This window comes from Bombina bombina, chromosome 1 (assembly GCF_027579735.1).
Source record: "Bombina bombina isolate aBomBom1 chromosome 1, aBomBom1.pri, whole genome shotgun sequence".
In the NCBI taxonomy this organism is placed as follows: domain Eukaryota; kingdom Metazoa; phylum Chordata; class Amphibia; order Anura; family Bombinatoridae; genus Bombina; species Bombina bombina.
Window position 1 is genome coordinate 1,049,186,222 of NC_069499.1, and position 26,160 is coordinate 1,049,212,381.

Here is a 26,160-nt window from a genome sequence, read left to right on the forward strand (position 1 = left end):
TTAGCTTTAGTGTAGTGTAGTAGACAACCCCTAGTATTGATCTAGGCCAATTTTGGTATATTTCATGCCACCATTTCACCGCCAAATGCGATCAAATTAAAAAAAACGTTAAATTTTTCACAATTTTAGGTTTCTCACTGAAATCATTTACAAACAGCTTGTGCAATTATGGCACAAATGGTTGTAAATGCTTCTCTGGGATCCCCTTTGTTCAGAAATAGCAGACATATGGCTTTGGCGTTGCTTTTTGGTAATTAGAAGGCCGCCAAATGCCGCTGCATTTCACACGTGTATTATGGCTAGCAGTGAAGGGGTTAATTATGTAGCTTGTAGGGAGCTTGCAGGGTTAATTTTAGCTTTAGTGTAGAGCTCAGCCTCCCACCTGAAACATGAGACCCCCTGATCCCTCCCAAACAGCTCTCTTCCCTCCCCCACCCCACAATTGTCCCCGCCATCTTAAGTACTGGCAGAAACTCTGCCAGTACTAAAATAAAAGCTATATTTGGGCTTTTTTTTAGCATATTTACATATGCTGCTGTGTCGGATCCCCCCTTAGCTCCCAGCCTCACTGATCCCCCACCAAACAGCTCTCTAACCCTCCCCCTCTGCCTTAATGGGCGCCATCTTGGGTACTGGCAGCTGTCTGCCAGTACCCAGTGTAGTAAAAAAAATGTGCCTTTTTATTTTTTTAAATGACCTTTTCTGTAGTGTAGCTTTTTTTTGGGTATGAGTTTTTCAGCATGGCACATCTTGACTTGGCAAGATTTGCCCACTCTTCTTTGCAAAAACACTCTAAATCTGACAGAATGCGAGGACATCTCCTGTGCACAGCCCTCTTCAGATCACCCCACAGATTTTGAATTGGATTCAGGTCTGGGCTCTGGCTGGGCCATCCCAAAACTTTAATCTTCTTCTGGTGAAGCCTTTGTGGATTTGGATGTATGCTTTGGGTCGTTGTCATGCTGAAAGATGAAGTTCCTCTTCATGTTCAGCTTTCTAGAAGAAGCCTGAAGGTTTTGTGCCAATATTGTCTGGTATTTGGAACTGTTCATTATTCCCTCTACCTTGACTAAGGCCCCAGTTCCAGCTGAAGAAAAACAGCCCCAAAGCATGATGCTGACACCACCATGCTTCACTGTGGGTATGGTGTTCTTTTGGTGATATGCAATGTTGTTTTTGCACCAAACATATCTTTTGGAATTATGGCCAAAAAGTTCAACTTTCATCAGACCAGAACACCTTTTGCAACATGCTTTTGGGAAACTTCAGATGTGTTTTTGCGAAATTTAGCCGGGCTTGGATGTTTTTTTTTTTTGGTAAGAAAAGGCTTTCGTCTTGCCACTCTACCCCATAGCCCAGACATATGAAGAATACGGGAAATTTCCATCACATGTACCACACAGCCAGTACTTGCCAGATATTCCTGCAGCTTCTTTAATATTGCTGTAGGCCTCTTGGCAGCCTCCCAGACCAGTTTTCTTCTCATATTTTCATCAATTTTGGAGTGACATCCAGTTCTTGGTAATGTCACTGTTGCACCATATTTTCTTCACTTGATGATGACTGTCTTCACTGTGTTCCATGGTATATCTAATGCCTTGGAAATTCTTTTGTACCCTTCTCCTGACTGATACCTTTTACCAATAAGATCCCTCTGATGCTTTAGAAGCTCTCTGTGGACCATGGCTTTTGCTGTAGGATGCGACTAACAAAATGTCAGAAAAGACCTACTAGAACAGCTGAACTTTATTCAGGGTTAATCAGAGGGACTTTAAATGATAACAGGTGTATACTGACTCCTATTTAACATGATTTTGAATGTGATTGCTTAATTCTGAACACAGCTACATCCCTAGTTATAAAAGGGTGTTCACACTTATGCAACCATATTATTTTATTTTTTTATTTTTATTTCCCTTCACCTAAAAGATTTCAGTTTGTTTTTCAATTGAGTAGTACAGTTTATAGGTCACATTAAAGGTGGAAAAAGTTCTGAAATTATTTATCTTTGTCTCATTTTTTTACATCACAGAAACCTGACATTTTAACAGGGGTGTGTAGACTTTTTATATCCACTGTATAATTATATATATATATATATATATATATATATATATATATATATATATATATATATATATATATATATATATATATATATATATTATTTTTTAGCTCCAAATAGTACACTGCTGCTGACTGTACATGTTAACCAATTTTCAGGAGTTAAAGGGACAGGCAACACCAGAATTTGTGTTGTTTAAAAAGAAAGATAATCCCTTTATTACCCATTCCCCAGTTTTGCATAACCAACACAGTTATAATAATACACGTTTTACCTCTATAATTATCTTGTATCTAAGCTTCTGCTGACTGCCCCCTTATTTCAGTTCTTTTGACAGACATGCAGTTTAGCCAATCAGTGCTCACTACTAGGTCACTTTACGTGCATGAGCTCAATGTTATCTATATGAAACATGTGAACTAAAGCCCTCTAGTGGTCAAAATGTTTTCAGATTAGAGGCAGTCTAAAAATTAGCATATGAACCTCCTAGGTTTAGCTTTCAACTAAGAATACCAAGAGAACAAAGCAAAATTGGTGATAAAAGTAAATTGGGAAGTTGTTTAAAATTGCATGTCCTATTTAAATCATGGAGAAAAAAATTTTGGACTTGACTGTCCCTTTAAGCACACAGTGATATGTAAACAATAATGCAATTTTCAAACATATTACAGCATTGTATTGTTGTCCTTTAAGAAGAAAAAAAAAAAAAAAAAAAAAAAAGAAAAACCTAAGAGTTACAGAAAGAATGACACTTACCAGTAATGGAGGTGTTTGCCTCCTATCACACTGAGATATCCTGAGTATTGGTGGAAAGAGGGCTGTTTATGCAGCCCTGGTAAGTAAATAATCTCATCATCAGGGGCAGCAGCTTCTACAGACATAGCCCCAATAAACACACAGTAAAGAAGAACAAAATACATCTGAAGAGAGAGTAAAGAAATAGGTTACATATTATACGGTTCCTGTCACTTGAGCAAAAGAGATAGTAGGGAACACCCTCCCCTCAACATCTATAGGACAGCACCTGACACTAAAAGCTTGCGGCCACTGTATCCATATTACTGCCCAAAGGCGCCATTTTATTGCAAAATAGACCTGAAAAAGATTAACCCCTTAGCAACTAGGAACTTGATGTAATGAAATGCACTCTCATAAATAAGAGTTGATATTTTGATTATGAACCCACAGCTTTCACTTTAATCCCTCACTGCATTCTCCTCCAGAACCTCTTAATCTCCCCTCCTCATTTCATGCCCTCGCTACCGTCACAACCTACCTCTAGCCGCTTACCGTCGCTAGGTTCGGTCTTCGGTGTCTTCTCTACCAGTGAAAGTTAACTTCCTCTTAACTCACAAGATCAGTCGATCATATGACCAGTTCACGTGTCAGTGTATCACATGACCTGTGTGCCAGCGCATTATTTGTTGGGTGAAAGCAGGTTAATCAAATGAATAACGTCATAGTAGGGGTGGGCTGTAGGTACTAGAGGGTGGCATACATTTGGCAGGGATATAGGCTGGGCTAGTTGTAGGTTCTCCAGTTCTTAATCTTATGATATTCTGTGCAGCTAAGTAATGGGCAGGTCTCAAATGATTAACATAAGAGCTGAATAATCAGTGAATCCCAGTGTCTTCACAACAGCAATAATATTGCTAAAATATCAAAGCCATGATGTCGTCATGGTCATTTGTAGTTGGAGTACCTATCCCTAACCTAAAGTTAGCAACATGATGTTTCAGGGGTTTCATAAGCAGAACGGTTTCAACAAGCACAAGATTGCTGTCTGAGATGCTGTTCTGAACGTTATACAGGGGACAGCCCTAAAGTAAGTAGACAGCAACCAAGGCCAGATTTGGCTTCCCAGTTTCTATATTATTCTGTGTAAATGGAGTGATGAGAAAGCTTTAGACTAGAGAATGGTCTCCACAGTGAAAACCCTAGAACAGTCTCTCAAGTCGCTCTGTTATTCTTTGCAGCATTTGACTAATGCCAGTTAATTTCCCCATTTTGTAGCTAGTCTACTAACCTGTAAAATGTAAATATGTTCTGCAGGTTGGAAAGTTTCCAATTTATACGGCACCTGGAGTGTATGTACCAGTTTTAGCGATTCCAGGAAACTATCACCTTTAAATTGACAAATTCTTCAGCACAAATGTGTTTATTTAAAACATTTTCATCAAAAAAAAATTAGTACAAGCGGTTATGATATGTTTTAAACCACAATCCATTAATTTTAAAAGTTATATTATTAAAGGGACAGTCTAATCAAAATTAAACTTTCATGATTCCAAAAGGGAACGGAATTTAAAACAACTTTCCAATGAACTTTATCATCAAATTTGCTTTGCTCTCTTGGTATTCTTTGTGGAAAGCTAAACATAGGTATGATCATATGTTAATTTCTAAGCTGTTGAATTGCCTCTATTTAAGTGCATTTTGACCGTTGGACACTGCTAGTTCATGTGTCTCGTATAGATAAACACTGTGCTCACTCCCCTGAAATTATTTAGCACTGATTGTCTAAAATGCATGTCTATCAAAAGAACTGAGATAAGTAGCAGTTTGCAGAGGCTAAGAAAGAAGGTAATAACAGGCAAAAAGTGTATTACTATAACAGTGTTGGTCATGCAAAATGGGGGAATAGGTAATAAAGGGATTATCTATTTCACAATAAAAAAATCTGAAGTAGACTGTCCCTTTAATTGAAAATTGCATTTTTTTCCCCCCAGCATGGATGTTTTCTTAGAAACTCATAACAGTTCTGTTTCTGTCGCCCCCTATAATTTCCATCTGGTGGCCATTATTTTTATTTTATGCAAGCTATCCCATTTTGAAACTATCATGCTTCTGATTTAGAATTACTTGCCACAAAGTTAGCTTTGGAAGACTTGGGGATCACCTCTCCATCTCTTTGTACGACCCAACATATATAGAAGTCTTTTAACCATATCACTAATGGGACTTTCATAGAAGAACTTGCCTAAAATACCAGAGAATTTTTAGCATTTTTGCTATCACTATATTTAAACAGAAATAGAGCTTAATTTTTTTATTTACCTGTGAAAACTATATATTTAGTAATTAAATTCATATTAAAAGTTGAACACATTCAATTTTGTATTGGATTAGCTTTAACTGTTAATAAAATTTCATCATAACACAAGTATCTATACTTAACCCCTTCGTTACCAGGACTTTCATAGAAGAATTTATAGCATTTTGCTATCACTCCATTTACACAGAAATATATTTACATACTGCTTGTGCAATCATGACATAAATGGTTGCAAAAAGCTTCTCTTGGATCCCCTTTGTTCAGAAATAGCAGACATACATGACTTTGCCATTGCTTTTTGGTAATTAGAATGCCACGAATTGGAGCAGCACACTATACTTCTATTATTCCTGGCAGTGAAGGGGTTAATCAGTTAGCTTGTAAGGTTAATTTTAGCTTAAAGGATTACTTTCTGTTATAATTTTTAAGCTAAACAACTAACATATTAAAGTTAATAAACATTAATTAAAACCTACTGACCTATATTTTCTCCAAAACGAAGTTTCATAACGTTCTAAAAGTTATATCTTTTATTCGCAGATGATGTCACGTTATCCTGCCCACTATTTTCAGCACTGCATGTTCAAAATACTTAAACCAATAACTTTGTGTTTAAAGCGCCATTTTGAAACCTAGGTATTGTAAACAGATTGGTACAGAGCAAAGGATACCCACGGAGTGGGTTTGGAAAACAATTAAATTTGCAGACAAGATTTATGATATACGGTAGAGATATGTTAATGAAATGCTATTGATAAAAAGCGTATTTGTGGTAGTTAGTTAGTAACAGGCATAGAAAATATTTACTTACAGTGGCCCTTTAAAGGGATACTGAACCCAAATTTTTTCTTTCATGATTCAGATAGAGCATGCATTTTTAAGCCACTTTCTAATTTACTCATTATCAAAAAAAATTCGTTCTCTTGCTATCTTTATTTAAAAAAGAAAGTACAGTACACTGGACAGCACTTGTTTATTGGTGGATGAATTTATCCACCAATCAGAAAAAACAACCCAGGTTGTTCAACAAAAATGGGCCAGCGTCTAAACTTACATTCTTGCTTTTCAAACAAAGATACCAAGAGAATGAAGAACATTTGCTAATAGGAGTACATTAGAAAGTTGCTTAAAATTGCATGCTCTATCTGAATCACAAAATAAAAAAAATGTGTTCAGTGTCCCTTTAAGTGTAGAGATTACCCACAGACCCCTCCCAAACAGCTCTCTTCTCCACCCCACCCACTGGTCACCACTATTTTAGGTACTAGCAGCAAGTCTGCTAGTATGCAGTTTAGGTTTTTTAGTTGTTTTTTTTCTGCAGTTTAGTGATCCTCCTCAAACCTCCCCTTCCCTGATCCCCACAAAAAGCTCTCTAACCCTCCCTTTCCCACTAATTGTAGCCATATTTAGTACTTGCAACTGTCTGCTAGTACCCATGAATGCTTATATTTTTTAAAACATATATTTTTTTTTTTTTAAATGTTGTGTAGTGGTCCCCCCACCTCCCCCCTCCTGCAATTGTTATTTAGGACCCCCACACCCCTTTTTTTGTAGTGTAGCTCCCCATCCCTCTCCCTTTATTTATTTTTTCTGCAGTGTAGAGCCATCCCACTCCCTCCTTCCCACCTCTGCTGCTGGACCGCCCACCCTTCTCCTGGTTTCCTTCCCACACCTCCCGCCAGCACCAGAAGATGATCCTTACCGGCATCTGCCTTCATATGGAACCAGAGCACTGATCGTGCTTGGGTTACATATGCAGGCAGATGCATGGAGCACAGGAACTCCAGCTCTCTGCTGTAACTTTTCAGCTGAGACTGCTGGAGCTTCGTGCAGCTCAGACGTGTATATATATTAGGGGTGTGCATCTTCACTGGTCTCACTATTCGATTGTTTATCCTGTCAATGATTCGATTCCGCGATGCATCACGATTACTGCCCATGATTTTCATGAACTTGTTCTATTCCATATTTTATTTATATATATATATATATATATATATATATATATATAGGCAAAGGAGGATGGTAGAAGCACTCCTGGTAAATTTCAAAGGCCCAAAACCGGCCCGTGGTTCCCTGGGTGCACTCCAAGTGAAATACAAATCCGTAAAGTAAGGGAGTCACTCACAGGGTCTTGTAGAAACAAACAATGTCTTTATTGAAGTTTCGGGGTTGCCCCCGTTTTCAAAATAGGCATATATATGAGTCTTCCAACATAACTCTCTTCTGTGTTATATGAACACATTGCTTTGTAGACAAATTCCAAATAGAAACCCGTTATCATCTAGAAAAATCTGCTTAGACTTTATTCAGAAGAATTGTAAGAAATCAATGTGGATAAAATGTTTCTTTAACTGGAATACAATTTAGGCAGTAATCTCCTTCATTACATTTGTTGTATTTCAACCGCTGTATACCCAGCTTTTCCACAGAAGTGTAACTGTATACACAGCCTATCACCCTAAAGAAAACTACTCCCTTGTCTTTACTCACCACCTTAAAAAAACCTGTGTCTAACTCTTCACTATGCTAGTATATGCTCCACCCTCATTTGTCTAAAACTTAGGAGGGACCTAGAATGCTAAGGAGATAGCCATACTATTTAAGGATCCAGGGAAATATTTTACATGGTTACGCACATAAGAAAGTCCAAAATATATCATGATTTGACATGACACTGCACACAAAGTTACTCCAACAACCTCAACCCATCCCCTACATAATGCCCTGTCCCTGAAAAGTCCATCAGCCACTTTCCATCACCTTGAACAATGCTACGCTTTCATCTTACACCTGGCTGCACTACAAAACTAGCTATTCCATTACTCAACATCTTCCACATCTCACACAAAAAATGCATTAACAGTCTCTCCTTTTCCCATTACCCAACCAACATTCATACAAGAACATAGAACAGCTAGATACAAGCTCTGCTACAGCACTTAGATACTCTAGAGATTCGTGTGCCCATCAAATTCATCACACCACTCTGCCATATGCCCCACACAATGTCACCCCAGTACTCAGTCCCTTGGTCCCCAATAAGGTCCCTATGGCAGCTGGCTCCCTTACATTTGGTCACATAATTTCCCAAAGCAATCTCTCCCCACTTTCTTAAGAGCAGATAACTCCCACAGAGCTTCCTGTGTCTAAATTTTTCACAGTACTCAGGCATTTAAGTCCCTGACACCCCTACCTTTTCCAGAGCACTTGGTGCCTTAGTTTTAATAATGTCCCATAGCACGCTCAGCCTAGTTCTCTTCTATAACACCCTGTTCCTGTCCCAGCCACGGCATTCAGCTTGTTGCTCATCCACATTACCCTGTGCCTAACTCATCCACAGCATTCTTACTCTTTAATACTATAAAACCCTACAATGGGTTGTCAGCTAGTTGTTTTCACCCATTTCAATAATTTTTCTAGTATATGCCTGACTGTCACAAGCTACGTGTCAGTAAGAATGGTTATGCAGGGGTTGGAATGCTGTGGTACCCTACGGATGGACGATCTCACTGGTCATAGCAGTTTTATTTTTCACTTATAGTTATGGCCACACTGTCTGGTCCTTGTCACTGTCTAAATCCTAAATCGCAGCATCACCCAGTGCTCCTCAACCAGACAGCCCACACCTCCACCATATTAGCCAGTCCTCTATCACCCTAAACCCCAGTACTATGTCACCTATATCCTGGGGGTGCACGGGGAAGCAGCAGCATTCTTCGGTTAACCATGGTACCCAGCGCAACACTCTGACTGCTGTGCCTCATGAGACAGGGGGGAGGACCTACCAAAACTGATTTTATAGACTCCTGGGCCAGCATGTTTCACAGTCACTGCGCAAGTACTGAGCTTTGAAGTGCTTGAACAGCAAACTGGTGTCGTTCCCGGAGGCGGGGTCACGTGACGATGCAACTGACCCCTGAATCGATTCGGGTCTGCACTGCATCAATGCAGCATCGTTAATGGCTGCATCGAGATGCATCGCAATGGCGATTATTTTCAGCACCCCTAATATATATGTCATGCGGTATGATAGGCAAAGTACCGCATGAAATATATATATACGTCCTTTTGGGTTAAGGGATATTAAACACTAAATACATGTTATATATAACAATGTATTCAAAGCAAAGCTTAACCTTAGAATAATTATTATGTTACTTTTTTATATATTAAAGAGGTGTAAAGCTAGTTTCCATGAAGTAGTTTCTATAAAACAATGTGCACCACAATGTTTAAATTAGTTTTCTATTTATTTCTGTCTTCAAACAGTTATGGATAGATATAATTTGGGCAATAAAAAATCATTTGTGCAGGGGGGCGTGTCTGACCAGCGATCCGGTAAGGTCGCATCCTTTTGAGCTCTGGCTGAGCTCTTTATATACTGCCGAATAAAAGGAATCTTTTACAGCAAACCTATTTGATTTTGGCACCTGGTTAGCAGGCTAACCTGTGGCATACTTCACGCATGACTATCAGCTGTATTCTTGAAACTAGAGGTTGGAAACAGACGAAAAGGGCCTTGTGCGTGAGGGTTCTTGCCTTACTTTGCCACAATACCAACATAGCTCTTATTAACGCAACAGAACAATAAGTGAAGAGAACTGACTGAGAGGGGTGAAAGAGAACGGTTTAATAAAACGTTACAGCTAAAATGGCCCCTGCCGAGGTAACAGATTCGATGGACATTTTTGGCGCCCACTGGCACAAACTAGAGTCGATATTTCAAAATCTTATTGACCGTGCCCCTTTGGATTTCTTATTGAACCCCTGCCATAAAAGAGATCTACCTGCCACAACTGATGGTGCGATCATAGAGATTAAATTTAATAACCTAAGCTATCAGAAGGGAGAACCAACATACTTGAAATCTACTTACACCGCAAAGCATGGATCTCAACTAGAAAAAACACCATCGATGATGTTGAGCAAAGCACCAATAAAGAAAAAAAACAGCTCACTGAGATCACCGCAAACGGCCAAACAATCGCACGGCATACGAAGCAAACTATTGTGGAGGGGAAAACTTCTGGTACAAGCAATATCCACACGGAGTCTGGGGAGGACCTCCTGAGAAGACAATACCAAAAACCAGACAGGCTTCTCATCTGCAATCATAGACCTGCTCGGTACCGGCGAAACAGCCGACTGCCAGCTGATGATCACTCACAACTTGCACAGAAATTTGTTACTTGTGGACTCATTTGGAGGGACACTAAAGACAACTAACACTGGACTTATCCATATATTGATGCAGAGTGACAACCGATTGCAGGACAATATATAAACACCGAAATGGACGCTCTCCCTTCCAAAATTAAACCCGGGGGGGGGGGGGGGGGGGGAAACAACAAAAATCTATACCATGTTACCTTCATTATTAGTATTTAGGAAAGATTAGCAATATCTCTAAGCTGATCACATTTCATACTGTTAGTTAAATTATTCATAGCATTCGGCTAGATTATGATTCTTGCGTTAGGCTTAAAAAGCAGCGTTGGCCTGTCCCAACGCTGCTTTTTAACGCTCGCTGGTATTACGAGTTTTGCAGGTCGCTCACTTTTTTGGTCAGACTTGGAAATACCGCAAATCCACTTATGTAAATTGCGTATCCTCTTTTTTCAATGGGACTTGCATAGCGCCGGTATTACGAGTCTGCCAAAAAGTGAGCGGTACACCCTCTCCTGTCAAGACTGGTACCACATTTTAAAGTCAGTAGTTAAGAGTTTTACACTACAACGCTGTAGCATAAAACTCTTAACTAAAGTGCTAAAAAGTACACTAACACCCATAAACTACCTATTAACCCCTAAACGGAGGCCCTCCCACATCGCAAACACTAAAAGAAAATTTTTAACCCCTAATCTGCTGAACCGGACATCGCCGCCACTATAATAAATATACTAAACCGCCACACTCCCGCCTCGCAAACATTAGTTAAATATTATTAACCCCTAATCTGCCGTCCCTAACATCGACGCCACCTACCTGCATTTATTAACCCCTAATCTGCCGCCCCCACTATATTAAAGTTATTAACCCCTAAACCTAAGTCTAACCCTAACACCCCCTAACTTTTGGCGGGGCTTTTTTATTTTGTTAGGGGGATTAGATTAGGTGTAATTAGTTTAAAAATCTTGTAATTTTTTTATTATTTTCTGTAATTTAGTGTTTGTTTGTTTTTTTGTACTTTAGATAATTTCATTTAATTGTATTTAATTTAGGGAAATAATTTAATTGTAGTGTAGTGTTAGGTGTAATTGTAACTTAGGTTAGGTTTTATGTTACAAGTACTTTTGTATTTATTTTAGCTAGGTATTTATTAAATAGTTAATAACTATTGTACCTAGTTAAAATAAATACAAACTTGTCTGTAAAATAAAAATAAACCCTAAACTAAATACAATGTAACTATTAGTCATATTGTAGCTATCTTAGGGTTTATTTTACAGGTAAGTAGTTTTAAATAGGAATAATTTAGTTGATTATAGTAATTTTATTTAGATTTATTTAAATTATATTTAAGTTAGGGGGTGTTATGTTTAGGGTTAGACTTAGGTTTAGGGGTTAATAACTTTAATATAGTGGCGGCGACGTTGGGGGCGCCAGATTAGGGGTTAATAAATGTAAGTAGGTGGCGGCGACGTTAGGGCCGGCAGATTAGGGGTTAATAATATTTAACTAATTTTTGCGAGGCGGGAGTGCAGCGGTTTAGGGGTTAATATGTTTATTATAGTGGCGGCGATGTTGGGGCAGCAGATTAGGGGTTCATAAGTATAATGTAGGTGGCGGGGGAGTCCGGAGCGACAGATTAGGGGTTAATAATTATAATGTAGGTTGCGGCGATGTTGGGGGTGGCAGATTAGGGGTTAATAAGTGTAAGATATGGGGTGTTTAGACTCGGGGTTCATGTTAGGGTGTTAGGTGTAGACATAACTTTTATTTCCCCATAGGAATCAATGGGGCTGCGTTAAGGAGCTTTACGCTGCTTTTTTGCAGGTGTTAGACTTTTTTTCAGCCTGCTCTCCCCGTTGTTTACTATGGGGAAATCATGCACGAGCACATTACACCAGCTCACCGCTAACGTAAGCAGCACTGGTATTGGAGTGCGGTAAGGAGCTAAATTTTGCTCAGCCCTCACTTCTTGTCTGGGTTGTAAAAACCTGTAATACCAGCGCTGTCTGTAAGTGAGCGGTGAGCATAAACTGCTCGTTAGCACCGCATAGCCTCTAACGCAAAACTCGTAATCTAGGTGTTAGTTTGTTTACATCAGTTGATTAGCGTGAGTAGGTTTAATTGTTTAAAATTTTATTTCAACACTTAGCTACTATGCTGCATTACTAAACTCCACAAGCATTTATTGCAATACTGTATGAAACCCTAGTATTTCACTGTTATACTTCTGCTGATACTTGTGATGGAGACACTGTTATTGCCACAATGTTATTACTTTATACTTGTGTGTTTTTTAGAGGGTATGTGGGGGGCCCCCCCAGTGAGACTAATACACACGGGAACTTGTTTCCTTCACTCATATTTATAAGCTTGATAAATTGCCAACGTATCCCTCGTGGCCAGCGGCCAAGGCCAGATGGGAGATACATGTAAGATATACCTTGCTCTTATCAAAGAGAACTAAGCTTTAGCGAACACTTAAAGTATTTTAAGGGGACAATATACCCTATTACAGTGATAGCTGTCTTCATACACACAATCCTTCTGTGGAGTACAAAGTCATACTTACACAGACTAAGTACGATTGCTTATAACAAATAGATCAGGAATCTTTCCTGCTATAATATTCTCACCATGACATCTGCTATGTAATCCCTCTAGCTAATATTAAACATAGAGCTTATGTTTTCTTCTGAATGTTTTTAGAATGCTTAGTTAAGGCTTTTATCTATCTATCTATCTATCTATCTATATATATATATATATATATTTATTTACAATTTAACATTTATAAAGATCCAAAAGTGATCCACAGTCATTGTATTGGGGACTAAAATGAGGAACATCAGCTAAGATATACAACTTTGTTTTATATTATTTATACACTTGCATTTTTGTTCAATGTATATTCTTATAAAAAATGTATTTGTAATGTGCAACTCCTCAATAAAAATATAAATTAAAAAAAAAATTGTGCAAACCAAGATTGTTCTGAAATGCTGTTGGATAATCTTATGTTCAACACAGCCTTGTTTGGGCAGTCTCTTTTAGTGCCTATTTTTTGTCTGTCCATAATTGTTCTCATTAGAATTAGATACAAGGAAAACTTAAAAGAGATAGTTAAGTCAAAGTTAAACTTCCATGATTCAGATAGAGCATGTCATTTTAATTCACTTCTATTTTCAAATATGGTTTGTTCTCTTGGTATCCCTTGTTGAAACATAATACACACATATTCTACATTAGTGGAAGCTAGCTGCTGATTGGTGCCTGCACACATTTGTCTCTTGTGATTGGCTAACTAGATGTGGTAAGCTAGCTGCCAGTAGTGCAATGTTGTTCCTTCAACAAAGGGTAGCAAGATTATGAAGCAAATTTGATAATAGAAGTACGTTGGAAAGTTGTTTAAAATGGTAAGTTCTATCCAAATCATGAAAGAAATTTTTGGGATTTCCTGTCCCTTTAAGTTCAGACATGGTGGAAACCCTACATTATAGAAACTCAGAGGAATGTAGAAAAAAACAAAATGTATGATTACCTGATAAATGTATTTATTTCTGGATATGGTGAGTCCTCAATTACTGTTGGAAATATCATTACTGGACAGTAGGAGGAGGCAAAGAGCACCACAGCAAAGCTGTTAAGTATCACTCTCCTTTCCACAAACCCTAGTCATTCGACCGAAGGGAAATGGAAAAAAGAAGTAACACAAAGGTGTAGAGGTGTCTGAGATTTAGTCAAAAACAACTGTCTTAAAATAAAGGGTGGGGTCGTGGACTCACCATATCCGGAAAGAGAGACATTTATCAGTTTAGCATACATTTTGTTTTCTTTCCTAAGATATGGTGAGTCTAAGACGCCCTAAATTACTGTTGGGAACCAATACCCAAGCTAGAGGACACAGATGACAAGGGAGGGAGAACAAGACAGGCAGACCTAAACTGAAGGCACTACCGCTTGAAGAACCTTACTCCCAAAAGAAACCTCAACCGAGTCAAAAGTATAACATTTGTAAAATTTAGACAAAGTATGTAGAGAGAACCAAGTTGCAGTCTTGCAAATCTGTTCCACATAAGCTTAATTTTTGAAGGCCCAAGAAGAGGAAACAGCTCTCGAGGAAAGAGCTGTAATTCTCTCAGGAGGCTGCACACCAGCAGTCTCATAAGAAAACCGAATTATACTTCTTAACCAGAAAGAAAGAGAAGTAGCAGTAGCTTTCTGATCTTTAAGCTTTCCAGCGAAACAAACAAACAGGGCAGAAGACTGGCAAAAAATCCTAATCGACAGAATTAAAAAGTATTAAAATCACGCACAACAACCAAGCTGCGCATCAAACGTTTTTAAGAGAATAAGGATTCGGACATAAAGAAGGAACAACAAGTTCCCGATTAAAATTTCTATTCGAAACCAGGACGAATCACACTGCAAAACCAAGAATTCTGAAAATCTCTGAGCAGAAGAGAAAGCAAAAAGAAAGAAAACCTTCCAATAAAACAACTTAATATCTATGGAAGGCAAAGGCTCAAAAGAAATCTGATCCTTCAGGGAACTGACTCACATTTTCCAGACCTACCTGGATAAAGGACAAAATCTAAGGAATCATGACCCTACTTCCAAGAGTAGCCCTAGGATTCACACCAGTAAAGGAATTTACATCATACCTCATGGTAAAAGTTACCAGTAACAGGTTTGCGATCCTGAAGCATGGTCTCAATGACCGATTCAGAAAAACCATGCTTATACAGAACTAAGCGTTCAATCTCCAAGCAGAGAGCTTCAGACAAACGAAATTGGATGAAGGAATGGACCCTGAATTAGAAGGTCCTTCCTCAGGGACAACCTCCAAAGGGGAAGATAGGACATCTCAACAAGGTCTGCATACAAGATCCTGCGAGAATACGCAGAAACTATTAAAATTACAGATGCTCTCTCTAATATGATACGAGCAATGACTCGTGGAAGGAGAGCAAACTGAGGAAAAAGGTATGTTAGACTAAAAACCCAAGGAACCGACAGAGCATCTATCAGGGCAACCTGCTGATCTCTTTACCTTAAAACGTACCTTGGAAGCTTGGCGAACTGCAATCTGATCCAACTCCAGCACCCATCATTTGAGGGTTAACCTGGAGAACACCTCCGGAAGGCGCCCCCCGGAAAGAGATGTCTGACTGCTCAAGAAGTCCGCTCCCAGTATCCACTGGAATGTGGATAACATTTGCGAATGTCCGACTGAACAATCAACACCACCTCTATCATAGCTAAGGAGCTCCAGTTTCCTCCCAGGAGATTGATGAACTAGAACCTAAAAAAAAGGGCTAAAGACAACTGAGGCCAAGCCCTCAGAGCATTGTAGATCACTCTCAACTCCAAAATGGTTAAGGGAAGAGCCAACTCCTCCCAAATTCATAGTTTCCAGCCCAACAGGCTGGCGTTCGTGATCACTATTGTAGTGGTTCACACCTAATTCACTTATAAAGTCTTAATGCACAGTTATATGGAAATATGATTTCCAAGCACTGACCTTTAAATATTATATCAGTGAAACAGATCTCATTTCTTATAAGGAAAGTTTCAATAATAAGAAATGGTATTGAGAGAGAAATATTGTTTTTTTTTGTTTTGTTTTTTTTTAAACTTTATTTATAATCCAGATCCATCACAACATGGAAGTCATAGTATGTAATACATCAGAATTTACATTTTAAGATACAGAAAGGGAATTCGACGACCCTCCTCCCCCACAGTCCGGGGGAAAGAGCCTTCCCAAAATAAGATATCTCCATACTGAGATGTTAATCTGGTTTTTTCCATTTTTTTTATAAAGCATCAAGTAACTAATACAAACCATAAACAGTAAACAATCCAATCAAATCGAATCAGGTCCTTCCACTTCGGGGGGGGGTAGGGATAGATTTTGGGGAGGGGGGGGGGGACTGAGCTCCCTGGCACTTATGTCAAAGAGAATTTAAGGGCTACTACGAAGCTATGCGTATGTGGTCAGGTTGGCTGAGGGGGGGGGGGGGGCGACAGAGAAAGACACCAGTTCCCTCTCAGATTTTCCTCCATGATAAATGTTGAATTGCGAAAAGGATAAAGTATTCTATGTCTTACTTGTGGAGAGATGTACAGTAAATAAGGTTCCCATTTATATATATAAGATTTTATTCTTTTATCAAGATCTCCCTGTTCGTCCGCCTGTTCCACCAAAACCTGAGTGTGTATTGCCCCCAACAGTTTCTTGAAGGGTGGGGCCTTATCCCTTACCCAATACTGCATGATTAGTCGCCTAGAGAGCAGAATCACAGAGTTCAGAAATTTCTGATGTTGGGATGTAATCCCCAGGTCTGTCAGAAAAATAATGGTGGAGGGAGTTAAAGCTATCTCTTGCTGGAGTACCCTCTGGAGCCAAAACTGAACTTTACCCCACAGTCTTTTTATTTTGGGGCAGTCCCATATTAAGTGTGTGAGATCAGGTGATGCAAAGGAGCACTTGTTACACTTATCTACTGCCTGAGGGGCCCACCTTAGTCTTAGTTTAGGGAGGATATATGCCTGATGTATTAGTTTAGTGTGTGCCTCTCTAGAATAAGCTGAAAGGGTAGCTGCTCTTACTCTCTGAAAGCTATCTTCGATCTCTTGTGCCGTAATCTGTATGTCTCTTGTCCCTTGCCATTTGTTGTGTATTGTTTGAAGGACAGGTTGTTCTAAGTGACTTGTGATTTCGTTATATATGCGGGTTATGGAATATGATCCTTGTTTCGTCATGCGGACTAGTCTGTCCACGCCAGAACTTACTTTAGTAAGCCGATTGTCTAAGATGAGAGCCCTGACAAAGTGCCTACACTGAAAATATGCGAACATGGTATCAGCGGGGATAGCAAAGGTTTCTCTCAGTTCCTGGAAAGGGAGAACCTGAAGCGTGTTAGGATTGATAAATTGTGCAATAGAGGTCAGGCCAGAGGCCCTCCATTTCTGAAAGGCCCTGGTGGTGAAACCAGGTATGAACGTAGGGTTTCCCTGTATGGGCAGATATTTGGTCACTTTGTGATCACTACCCCAGAATCGACATAGCTTGTGCCATGCTCTCAGCGGGTCTCTAAACAGTATGTTCTGAGAAATGTGATGGGGTAAGGCAGACAAGGTAGAGTGTGGGAGGTAGGCCAAGTTCAGCGGTGACGCACAGTCCGCCTCTACAGCATGGCTGAAGTATTCAGATCCGGCCAACCAGCCAAGCACCAGCTTAGTTAGTGTTGCCCAATTGTACCACTGTATGTTCGGAAACCTAAGTCCCCCCACCCCCAGTGGCATAGAGAGTCTGGTGGTGTTGATCCTATGCTTTTTTTGGTTCCACACAAAGGAGGCAAAAGTAGAAGAGATTACCTGTATGTCCTTGTTGTGGAGCAGAAGAGGGAGCATTTGCAAGGGATACAAGATTTTTGGTAGTATTACCATTTTCAATAAATGAATTCTACCGTGAAGGGAGAGGGGAAGACCCCTCCAACCTCGGATGGTGTTCTGTGAACTAAGTATAACTTTTGGGATATTAAGTTGATAAATCTTTGTGGGGTCTACATGTAAGTGAATCCCCAGATACTTAAAAGACCCGTCCGTGACCTTGAGACTCATGTTCTGTAGGGAGCTGCCTCCCTGGTTTTGAAGCCAAGTGACTTCAGATTTGTCTTCGTTTATTTTGTATCCAGTAAAGGTACCAAATTTTGTCATTACTTGTAATATTTGAGGAACGTTAAGATCAGGGTTGCTAATATACAACAAGAGGTCATCAGCAAACAATGAGATATGTAGACACTGTGCGTGTAGTTTAAGGCCAGCACAGTGTTGTCGGATATAGCAAGCCAGCGGCTCAATGGCAAGATCGAATAGGAGCGGGGACAATGGGCAACCTTGCCTTGTGCCCCTTTCTAGCTTAAAGGAAGGGGAGAGACCACCATTGATAATGATGGATGCCGAGGGTGAATTATATAGTCTACGTACAGCATCCAAGAAGTGGCCTGTGATACCAAAGTTAATAAGCGTAGTGTATAAGTGATCCCACTCCACCCTGTCGAACGCCTTCTCAGCGTCGACAGAGAGGAAGCAGGCATCCTGTAGTGAGGCATCTGACCGGTTATGTCGGGCTTGATGGTATTGTGCTATGACTGCCAGTGCTTTGCGTAAATTGATAACTGATGATCTGTGTTTGACAAAACCCGTCTGGTCTGGGTGGACCAGCAGTGGCAGAACATCTGCCAGCCGATTAGCGAGGATTTTGGTCATTAACTTATAGTCCCCATTTAATAAAGAAATCGGCCTATAAGAAGACGGCAGAGTCGAATCTCTATCCGGTTTGGGAATGACGCATATGTTAGCATCGGTAAATCTAGAGTCCGGTACAGACTTCCCTGCTAAGTAGTCTGAAAAAAGCTTTGCCAAAGTGGGCGCTATCGCCGGGCATAAGATTTTATAATATTCTGCGGGGAGACCGTCAGGTCCCGCCGCCTTCCCTAGTTTAATGCTTCGTATGGTATTCACAACTTCTTGTATTTGAATAGGGGCATTAAGCGTAGCCAATTGTTCCTGGGTCATGGTGGGGACGGTGACATTGCGCCAGAATGACTGTTTATTATGTTCTGATATGTCCTGCTTAGTGTATAGTTTAGTGTAGTATGACACAAACTCTTTCATAATCGTAGGGGTGTCATTACAAAGGCCCTTATCTGTAATGATTGCTGGAATGTTAGATCTAGGGGTGACCACTTTGACCATGTTTGCCATTATTTTCCCTGCCTTGTTCCCGTACCTGTAGAATTGTCCCTGCCTGTGCAATGTGTGTATGTTATCTACCATTTGGATATGGGTGTCTCTTTCTTGCTTCAAGTTGTAATAGTGTTGCCTCGATTGGCTGGTCGGGTGTTGCAGATATGTATTATATGCATCTGTGAGATTTCTTAGCATTTGATCAGTGAGCCTCTTAGTCTGTTTCTTATGATGTGAAGTGTATGCTGTAATTCTCCCCCTTAGCACAGCCTTTGAGGCATGCCAAAAGAGATCCGTGTTGTCGTGGTGTTGGGCGTTATCTGCATCATAGTCTATCCAGTATGCAAGTAAGTTTTGGCGGAAATCTACATTGTTGTAAAGATGAGAGGGAAACCTCCATGTTTTGTGTAAATTATCGGCGGGGGTAAAGTCCAGCACCAGTGTGATAGGGGCGTGATCTGATATGGTGATGGGTTGTATTTTAGTATAGGGTATAAAAGGGGTGAGAGCAGGAGACGTGAGGAAGTAGTCAATCCTGGACAATGTGTGGTGTGATTTAGACATACAGGTGTAGTCCCTAACCTCTGGATTACGCAATCTCCATAAATCAACCAATCCCAAGCCCTCCTTAAGCCTTAAAGTAATTTTAGATTCAATTTTCTGTCGCTGAGAGCCCTGTTTTATGCTAGAGGGTTGTGAGGGGTTTATAAATCTATCGAGAGGGGATAGTTGGGCCATGTTGAAGTCCCCTCCCATGAGGATTTGAGAGCTATTACGTTTAGTTAGGAGTGATTGAATCTGGGACCAAAAGTGGGGAGAGAGACTATTCGGCCCATAGACACTGCAAAGTGTATAGGTTTTGGAAGATACATGCAAGCTAGTGATGATATACCTTCCCTGCACGTCGATATGTGTATCTGTAAGCACTATTGGTAACCCTTTCCTGACCAGTATCGCTACCCCCTTTTTTCTGCCTGTCGTTGGCGTGTTTATAACTTGACCTACCCATCTAACCTTCAGCTTAGCGTGCTCTTCCTGTGTCAAGTGGGTTTCTTGCAACAGTGCAATATCTGCGTGGATTGAGTTGAGGTAGTGGAGTATCTTGCTTCTTTTACCTGGAGAGGTGATACCTCCAACATTCCAAGATACTACATTATAGCGCTGCGCCATTGTCTAATGAAAGTATGGAATGTTCCTGCAGCTCTGCTATTCTGAGGTGCGGTCTGTGGAGCAGGCGGATCAATAGGATAAAACATGGGTACCTTAAGGTATGTGGAAAAATGTGGTATCGGGAGGGCATGATATCAATTTGTGCCAGGGAGTTGTACTCACGAATCAGCCAGATGGGAGAGAGTCGGGAAGCCAAACCAGAAGGTTTCCATGTGTCAAGGATTGCATGGTGTGGGGACCCCCCAGAGTGGAGGAGCATCTGTTGCTGGAGGCAGAGACACAAAAGCATTAGTGCATCACATAACATTGACACTGTAGGCAAAACACATAAACATAACAAACAAATTCCACCCAGAAACCAGCAGACTTCATCAGCCTGAGAAAGCGGTTGGAGACCCTGCTTTAACATAAGAGTATCCTGGTAGCAGGCTTGGCACCTAACAAAGAGCATGTCAATCTCAGCATAAACATAAACATCCCTAAGGACACATGTAATAGTAACAAAAAGAGAGAAATGGTTAGGCAAACATGGGCTAGGAGCCTGAAATATCTCTCTGTTACGGTTAAGGGGGAGTGGGGTTCTACTTGGCTGGGAGTACTGTAATTAGAATTAAAGCCACTTTGGGCCTTTTCCCAGGCTGTTTGAATATTGGGTATAGAAGGTTTAAAGCAAGGGCAGGGAAGCTTGCCAGCCCTGTTAGAGGATAGGGACCCCATGCATGGCTTAGTTTTAAAACCTGGGAGGAGAAAAAATGCTATCCCTCTACCTTTATGTGGGGAGGGGGTTAGTGTCAGACCTGGGAGACAAAAAGCATAAATTACTGTCTTTGAAAATGCATGCAGAACATAACTTGTAACACAAAACAAGATAACATTGAGGAACCAAACCAGTATCTCCCCAAAATGTATAAGTTTGGTCTTCATGAACCAAGAAGTGGGAGAATGTATATGCCCCCATAGCATAGTTCCTGGGAGTTTCTGCAGTTCCCACATGAGCCTTTCATGCAGTTCAGTATGCCTGAGATTAGTCCCAGTTACTCTTTCTGCCACTGGGCATGTTGCAGCACTCCATCCCTCCATTATGTAACGGAGAGCTTGGAGAAAATTGAGGCTGAAAAGAAATTCTTCTATGTTCAGTGTACATCTCGTTGGTCATCTTTATCTCTATCAAGGTATGCTTGCAGATCTTTGGGGGAACTGAAAAACTTGGGACCAGCTGGTGTTTGCAGTCTTAATTTAGCAGGATATAGCAGTGAAGCCTGTCTCCCCTCCTTGTGAAGTCGAGAGCACAGTGGAGCGAATTCTTTCCGGAGTTTGGTAACCTCTGCAGAAAAGTCCTGAAAAATCAATATTTTCTTTCCTTCAAAAATCAAATCTCCCGTATGAGCCCTATAAGCTTGCAATAGTGCGAGTTTTTCCTGGTAGTTGAGGCACTTATAAATCACTTGGCGTGGGCGAGAATTTAAAGTCTCAAGGCCTCTATCCGGGCCTATGCGATGGGCTCGCTCTATGTCAAGGGGTAAGTGATCTGGGTTCATTTTCAGCAGTTTAGGGATGGTTAAAGCGGTAAACTCAAGCAAATCTTTGTTTTTCACTGTTTCAGGTACACCCACCATTCGGAGATTGTTCCTCCGACTCCGATTTTCGAGGTCGTCTACCTTTTCTTGCAAGATTTGGTTTTGGCGTTGTAGCTGCCTTACTGAGGTAGAGGTTGATTCTTGTCTGTCTTCTACATCTGACACACGCTGCTCCACGTGGGACATTCTGGTAGAGAATTGGCGTATTTCGCTGGTCAATGTATCTACCCCAGCCTGAAGGGACTCCATCTTCGGTAGAAAGAAGGACTTAAGTTCCTGGAGGAGAGCAGAGGAGTCAGATGTGATCACATGTGAGGATTTGGGAGAGGGTGGGGATTCAGTATGTAATTCTGGTGCAGGCCTCTTCTTATCTGCTTGCTTATGCCTGGATGTCATTTTGTCAGCCAGTGTGTTTGATACAGGCTTAAAGTAATGATCTAGCTTCATGCAAACCCTGCACTAATTTGCTTACAGTATAGACAAAGTTCTCTTGTTAAGTGTGAGAGTCCTCTAAGTGGCAGCATCAGCCCACGTATCAGCAAGCCAAAAGGAACAAACTCCCCATCGATGATCTTAATACAAGTGTTTCATGAGACAACCATTTTTTTTTTTATTCTGTTGTTAGTAAACGTTCAGCATAATATGTCATATGTTTCACAATAAATGCTTTGAAATAATGTCCCGTTGATTGTATGATACTTCTTTTATTGTGAGCTGTATAGTCCAGACAGAAGAAGTGTTCCCAACCTCCCACAAATGTAAGTCTTTAGGGGTGTACCTCTGATAAAAAACCTCTGAATGTGCGTGTATCAGGTTTTACACGGTCTCCTGCATGCATCAATACCTCCGTTCTTGCACTTGTTATGTTTATGCACTGCTTGTGGGGCTAAGATGCATTCAGTAGGGCTTGTACTCACTCCCTCCGGTAACATACAGCGGCGAAGAATGTCCTCTGGTAGCCGGGTAGCAGCCGGTTCCAATGCGATGCTAGCGTGGGCCGCACTCCAAGATGGCGCCCGCGGTTTGCGCTTCGTTGTGCACTTTCGTTCCTTCCAGGGACTAGGGCGATATTCGGCCCTTCACACTTTCTAGTCCGTTGGGGCTAGGGTCCAGATAATACCCCAACAAGGATGGCGTGTGTGGGTAGCAGAGACCGGCAGTTTTTTGGCTTAAACGCAGCACAATCTGAGGAGCTCTTTCACTATGCTGCCGGTCTGTAGCTCCGCCCACCGGAAGTCCGAGAAATATTGTTTTTAATACATTTTTATTATGCAGACAAATTAGCTTACAGAAGTAATAAAAAAAATAAATTCATTTAAATCCAAAATACACAGAGTTAAAAGACTATCAGTTAAACTTGCTTTCAATAACAATTGTTTTTATACCACTCGAAATGACTTCCAGCAACCAAATCTTATACTTTGAGATGCTCTATAACATCCTGTCAGAGTCACCTGCCTCATGTTTACAAGGTGTATTTATAGTGTTTTTTATTTGGATAACATCATCATTTATTGTTTTCATTTTATATGTATTTTTGGCATCATTATAACATCAACAAAACTTGTCTAGCTTTTTCTAGCATCAACAGTTTTGTACATCAACAACGTGGTCTTGAGTTAGACATACGAACTTGTAATTATTGCAATGAGCATCCATTTTAGGATTTTCTAATACAAGGTTAAACAATCCTCCATTTTAGTTTTAGTACAGAAAATCATATAACATCATTTGTTGCTATTTTAATTCCACTAAACATAGTTATAAATCTTATATATTGTAAAAGAACTTTATTATTATTATACTTATGAAGCACCATCATATTCCGCAGCGCTGTCCATGGATACAGTTCATTTAAATAAAACAATAATATAAAACTTATAAGAGACAGGACAAAATTTACAAACACATACAGGAGGAATTGAGGGCCCTATTCCAGTGGGAACTTACAATCTAGAAGGGTAGGAGGTTGAGAAACAGGAGGTGAGGACTGCAAGATTGAGAAAGATGTTAATGCAGAGTTAGATGAGGGAAATGTTGTTAGGTAAGAGAAATTTAGGATGGATTGAAGGGGGGAGAGTCGGGAAAGAGGAAGGCCAGTAAGTAGGTTATGTAGGTTATTGCAGTAGTCAAGTCGGGAAATAACAAGGGAGTGGATTATTTTCTTTGTGGTGCTAGCACACAGAAAAGGTTGAATCTTGGAAATATTGCGTAGATGGTTGCGGCAGGATGTAGAAAGCGATTGGATATAGGGGGCGAAATATAGATTTGAGTCAAGTGTAACTCCGAGGCAGCGGAATTGGGGCGATGGGGAAATGGTGATGCCGTCAACAGGGATAGAGAAGTCACAAGTCGGCGTAGAGCTTGAGGAGGGATAAGAAGGAGCTCAGTCTTGGACATGTTAATCTTTAGGTGGTGAGAGGCCATCCAGGAAGAAATACCAGATAAGCAGTCGTTGACGTGAGAAAAGACAGAGGGAGAGAGAGCAGGGGTGGAGAGGCAGATCTGGGTGTCATCAGCATAGAGGTGATATTTGAAGCCATAACTGTTGATAATTGAAGAAGTATAAATGGAGAAGAGTAGAGGACCCAGAACAGATCCTTGAGGTACTTAAACAGACAGAGGCATTGGAGAGGAGTCGCCGGCAAATGACACAGAAAGACCTGTGAGAAAGATAAGAGTGAATCCAGGAAAGAGCAGTGTCACAGAGGCTAAAAGAGCTAAGGGTCTGTAGGAGGAGGGGGTGGTCAACTGTGTTGAAGGCAGCTGAGAGGTCAAGTAAGATGAGTATAGAGTAGTGGCCAATATTTTTAGCACAGAGACCGTTAGTAACCTTGGTAAGGGCAGTCTCAGTTGCGTGGGGCGGAATCCGGATTGCAGGGGGTCAAGCAATGAGTTGGCGGACAGAAAGTGGGTTAGGCGATTGTAAACTAGTTTTTCAAGGACTTTTTATGTTAGTGGAAGCAGTGATATGGGGCGGTAGCTTTCAGGAGAATTAGGGTCGAGAACTTTATTTAAACATATATCTGAATATTGCAGGATAAGCATATGAAAGATTTAAATTCATCCTTTATTAATAGGATATATATGTAAGGTTACACTCCTTTATGTATAGGAGATGTATATGAAAGATTTAAAAGATATCTTTCATTTATAGTAAGTTATAAGTGTCTTTCTGAAGGAATGTATTTCTTACTGTTGGTATAGTTTTTAATCAAACATTTTATAGCAATTCAAATATGCAAACTAGCACAGTTTTAGCTAAAACATTTTCCCAGTAGATAATGCAGGTCTAGCACAGTGTTAGTCAAATCCGGAAACACCCCCTCCATTACATTCTTGTAGAAAGATATGAAAGTCCCAGCCCTTCGTTCCCACAGAAAAAGAAATGCATCATTAATGTCCGGGATTCAGCAGAGTAACGGACATGAAATCAAAGTGTCCGTAATAATGCATACAAAATAAAGTCAGACATTAACGATACAGGAATGAAACGGAACTTTATCATAATCTGCTGCAAGTAGGAGTATATCTGTAATTAATCCATAAAGCGTTGAGCCAGACAGAAAAAATTCCGTTTGGATTCCGTTATATAGAAATCTTACAGCAAACTTTTCACTGAACAAGATAATCAACATTTAGTTTGTAATCCGTTATGGAATTATTGCAGCAAACTTTTCATTGAATTGTAGTATCAAGATTTTGTTTGTAATCCGTTATAGATTTATTGCAGCAAACTTTTAATTGAACAAGAACGTCTACTCCTGCGCCAGCAAGAAAAATAGTTGGATCCCAGCCAATGTAAGTATATGAAGGATTCAAACAAATAAAAATCTCCATAAAGCTTTTTTTAAGCATATTAGTATTCCTTTTATAAGTTACAAGATTGTAACGTTAAAGGGACAGTATAGGCCAAAATAAACTTTCATGATTCAGATAGAGCATGTAGTTTTAAACAATTTTCCAATTTACTTTTATCACCAATTTTGCTTTGTTCCCTTGGTATTCTTAGTTGAAAGCTTAACCTAGGAGGTTCATTTGCTAATTTCTTAGACCTTGAAGCCCACCTATTTCAGATTGCATTTGAACAGTTTTTCACCACTAGAGGGTGTTAGTTCACGTATTTCATATAGATAACACTGTGCTCGTGCACGAGAAGTTATCTGGGAGCAGGCACTGATTGGCTAGACTGCAAGTCTGTCAAAAGAACTGAAAAAAGGGGCAGTTTGCAGAGGCTTAGATACAAGATAATCACAGAGGTTAAAAGTATATTATTATAACTGTGTTAGTTACGCAAAACTGGGAAATGGGTAATAAAGGGATTATCTATCTCTTAAAACAATAAAAATTCTGGTGTAGACTGT

The 26,160-nt window shown here is 40.2% G+C and overlaps 1 protein-coding gene across 2 annotated transcripts in view; it reads right to left on the minus strand.

The window, feature by feature from the left end:
* CTSA (cathepsin A) overlaps positions 1 to 3,581 on the minus strand; it is a 36,794-nt gene extending 33,213 nt beyond the window's left edge. Inside the window, exons 1-2 of one of the 2 annotated variants that reach the window (XM_053689129.1) lie at positions 3,356 to 3,581; positions 2,822 to 2,985 (exon numbers count right to left, since the gene is read on the minus strand). In XM_053689129.1, coding sequence (XP_053545104.1) covers positions 2,822 to 2,985 — 164 coding nt within the window. In that variant the 5' untranslated portion in view covers positions 3,356 to 3,581. Of the gene's footprint in view, positions 1 to 2,821; positions 2,986 to 3,341 lie in introns of both variants that reach the window. The other variant, XM_053689070.1, reaches the window with a different exon arrangement.
* Between the last annotated feature and the right edge of the window lie 22,579 nt (positions 3,582 to 26,160).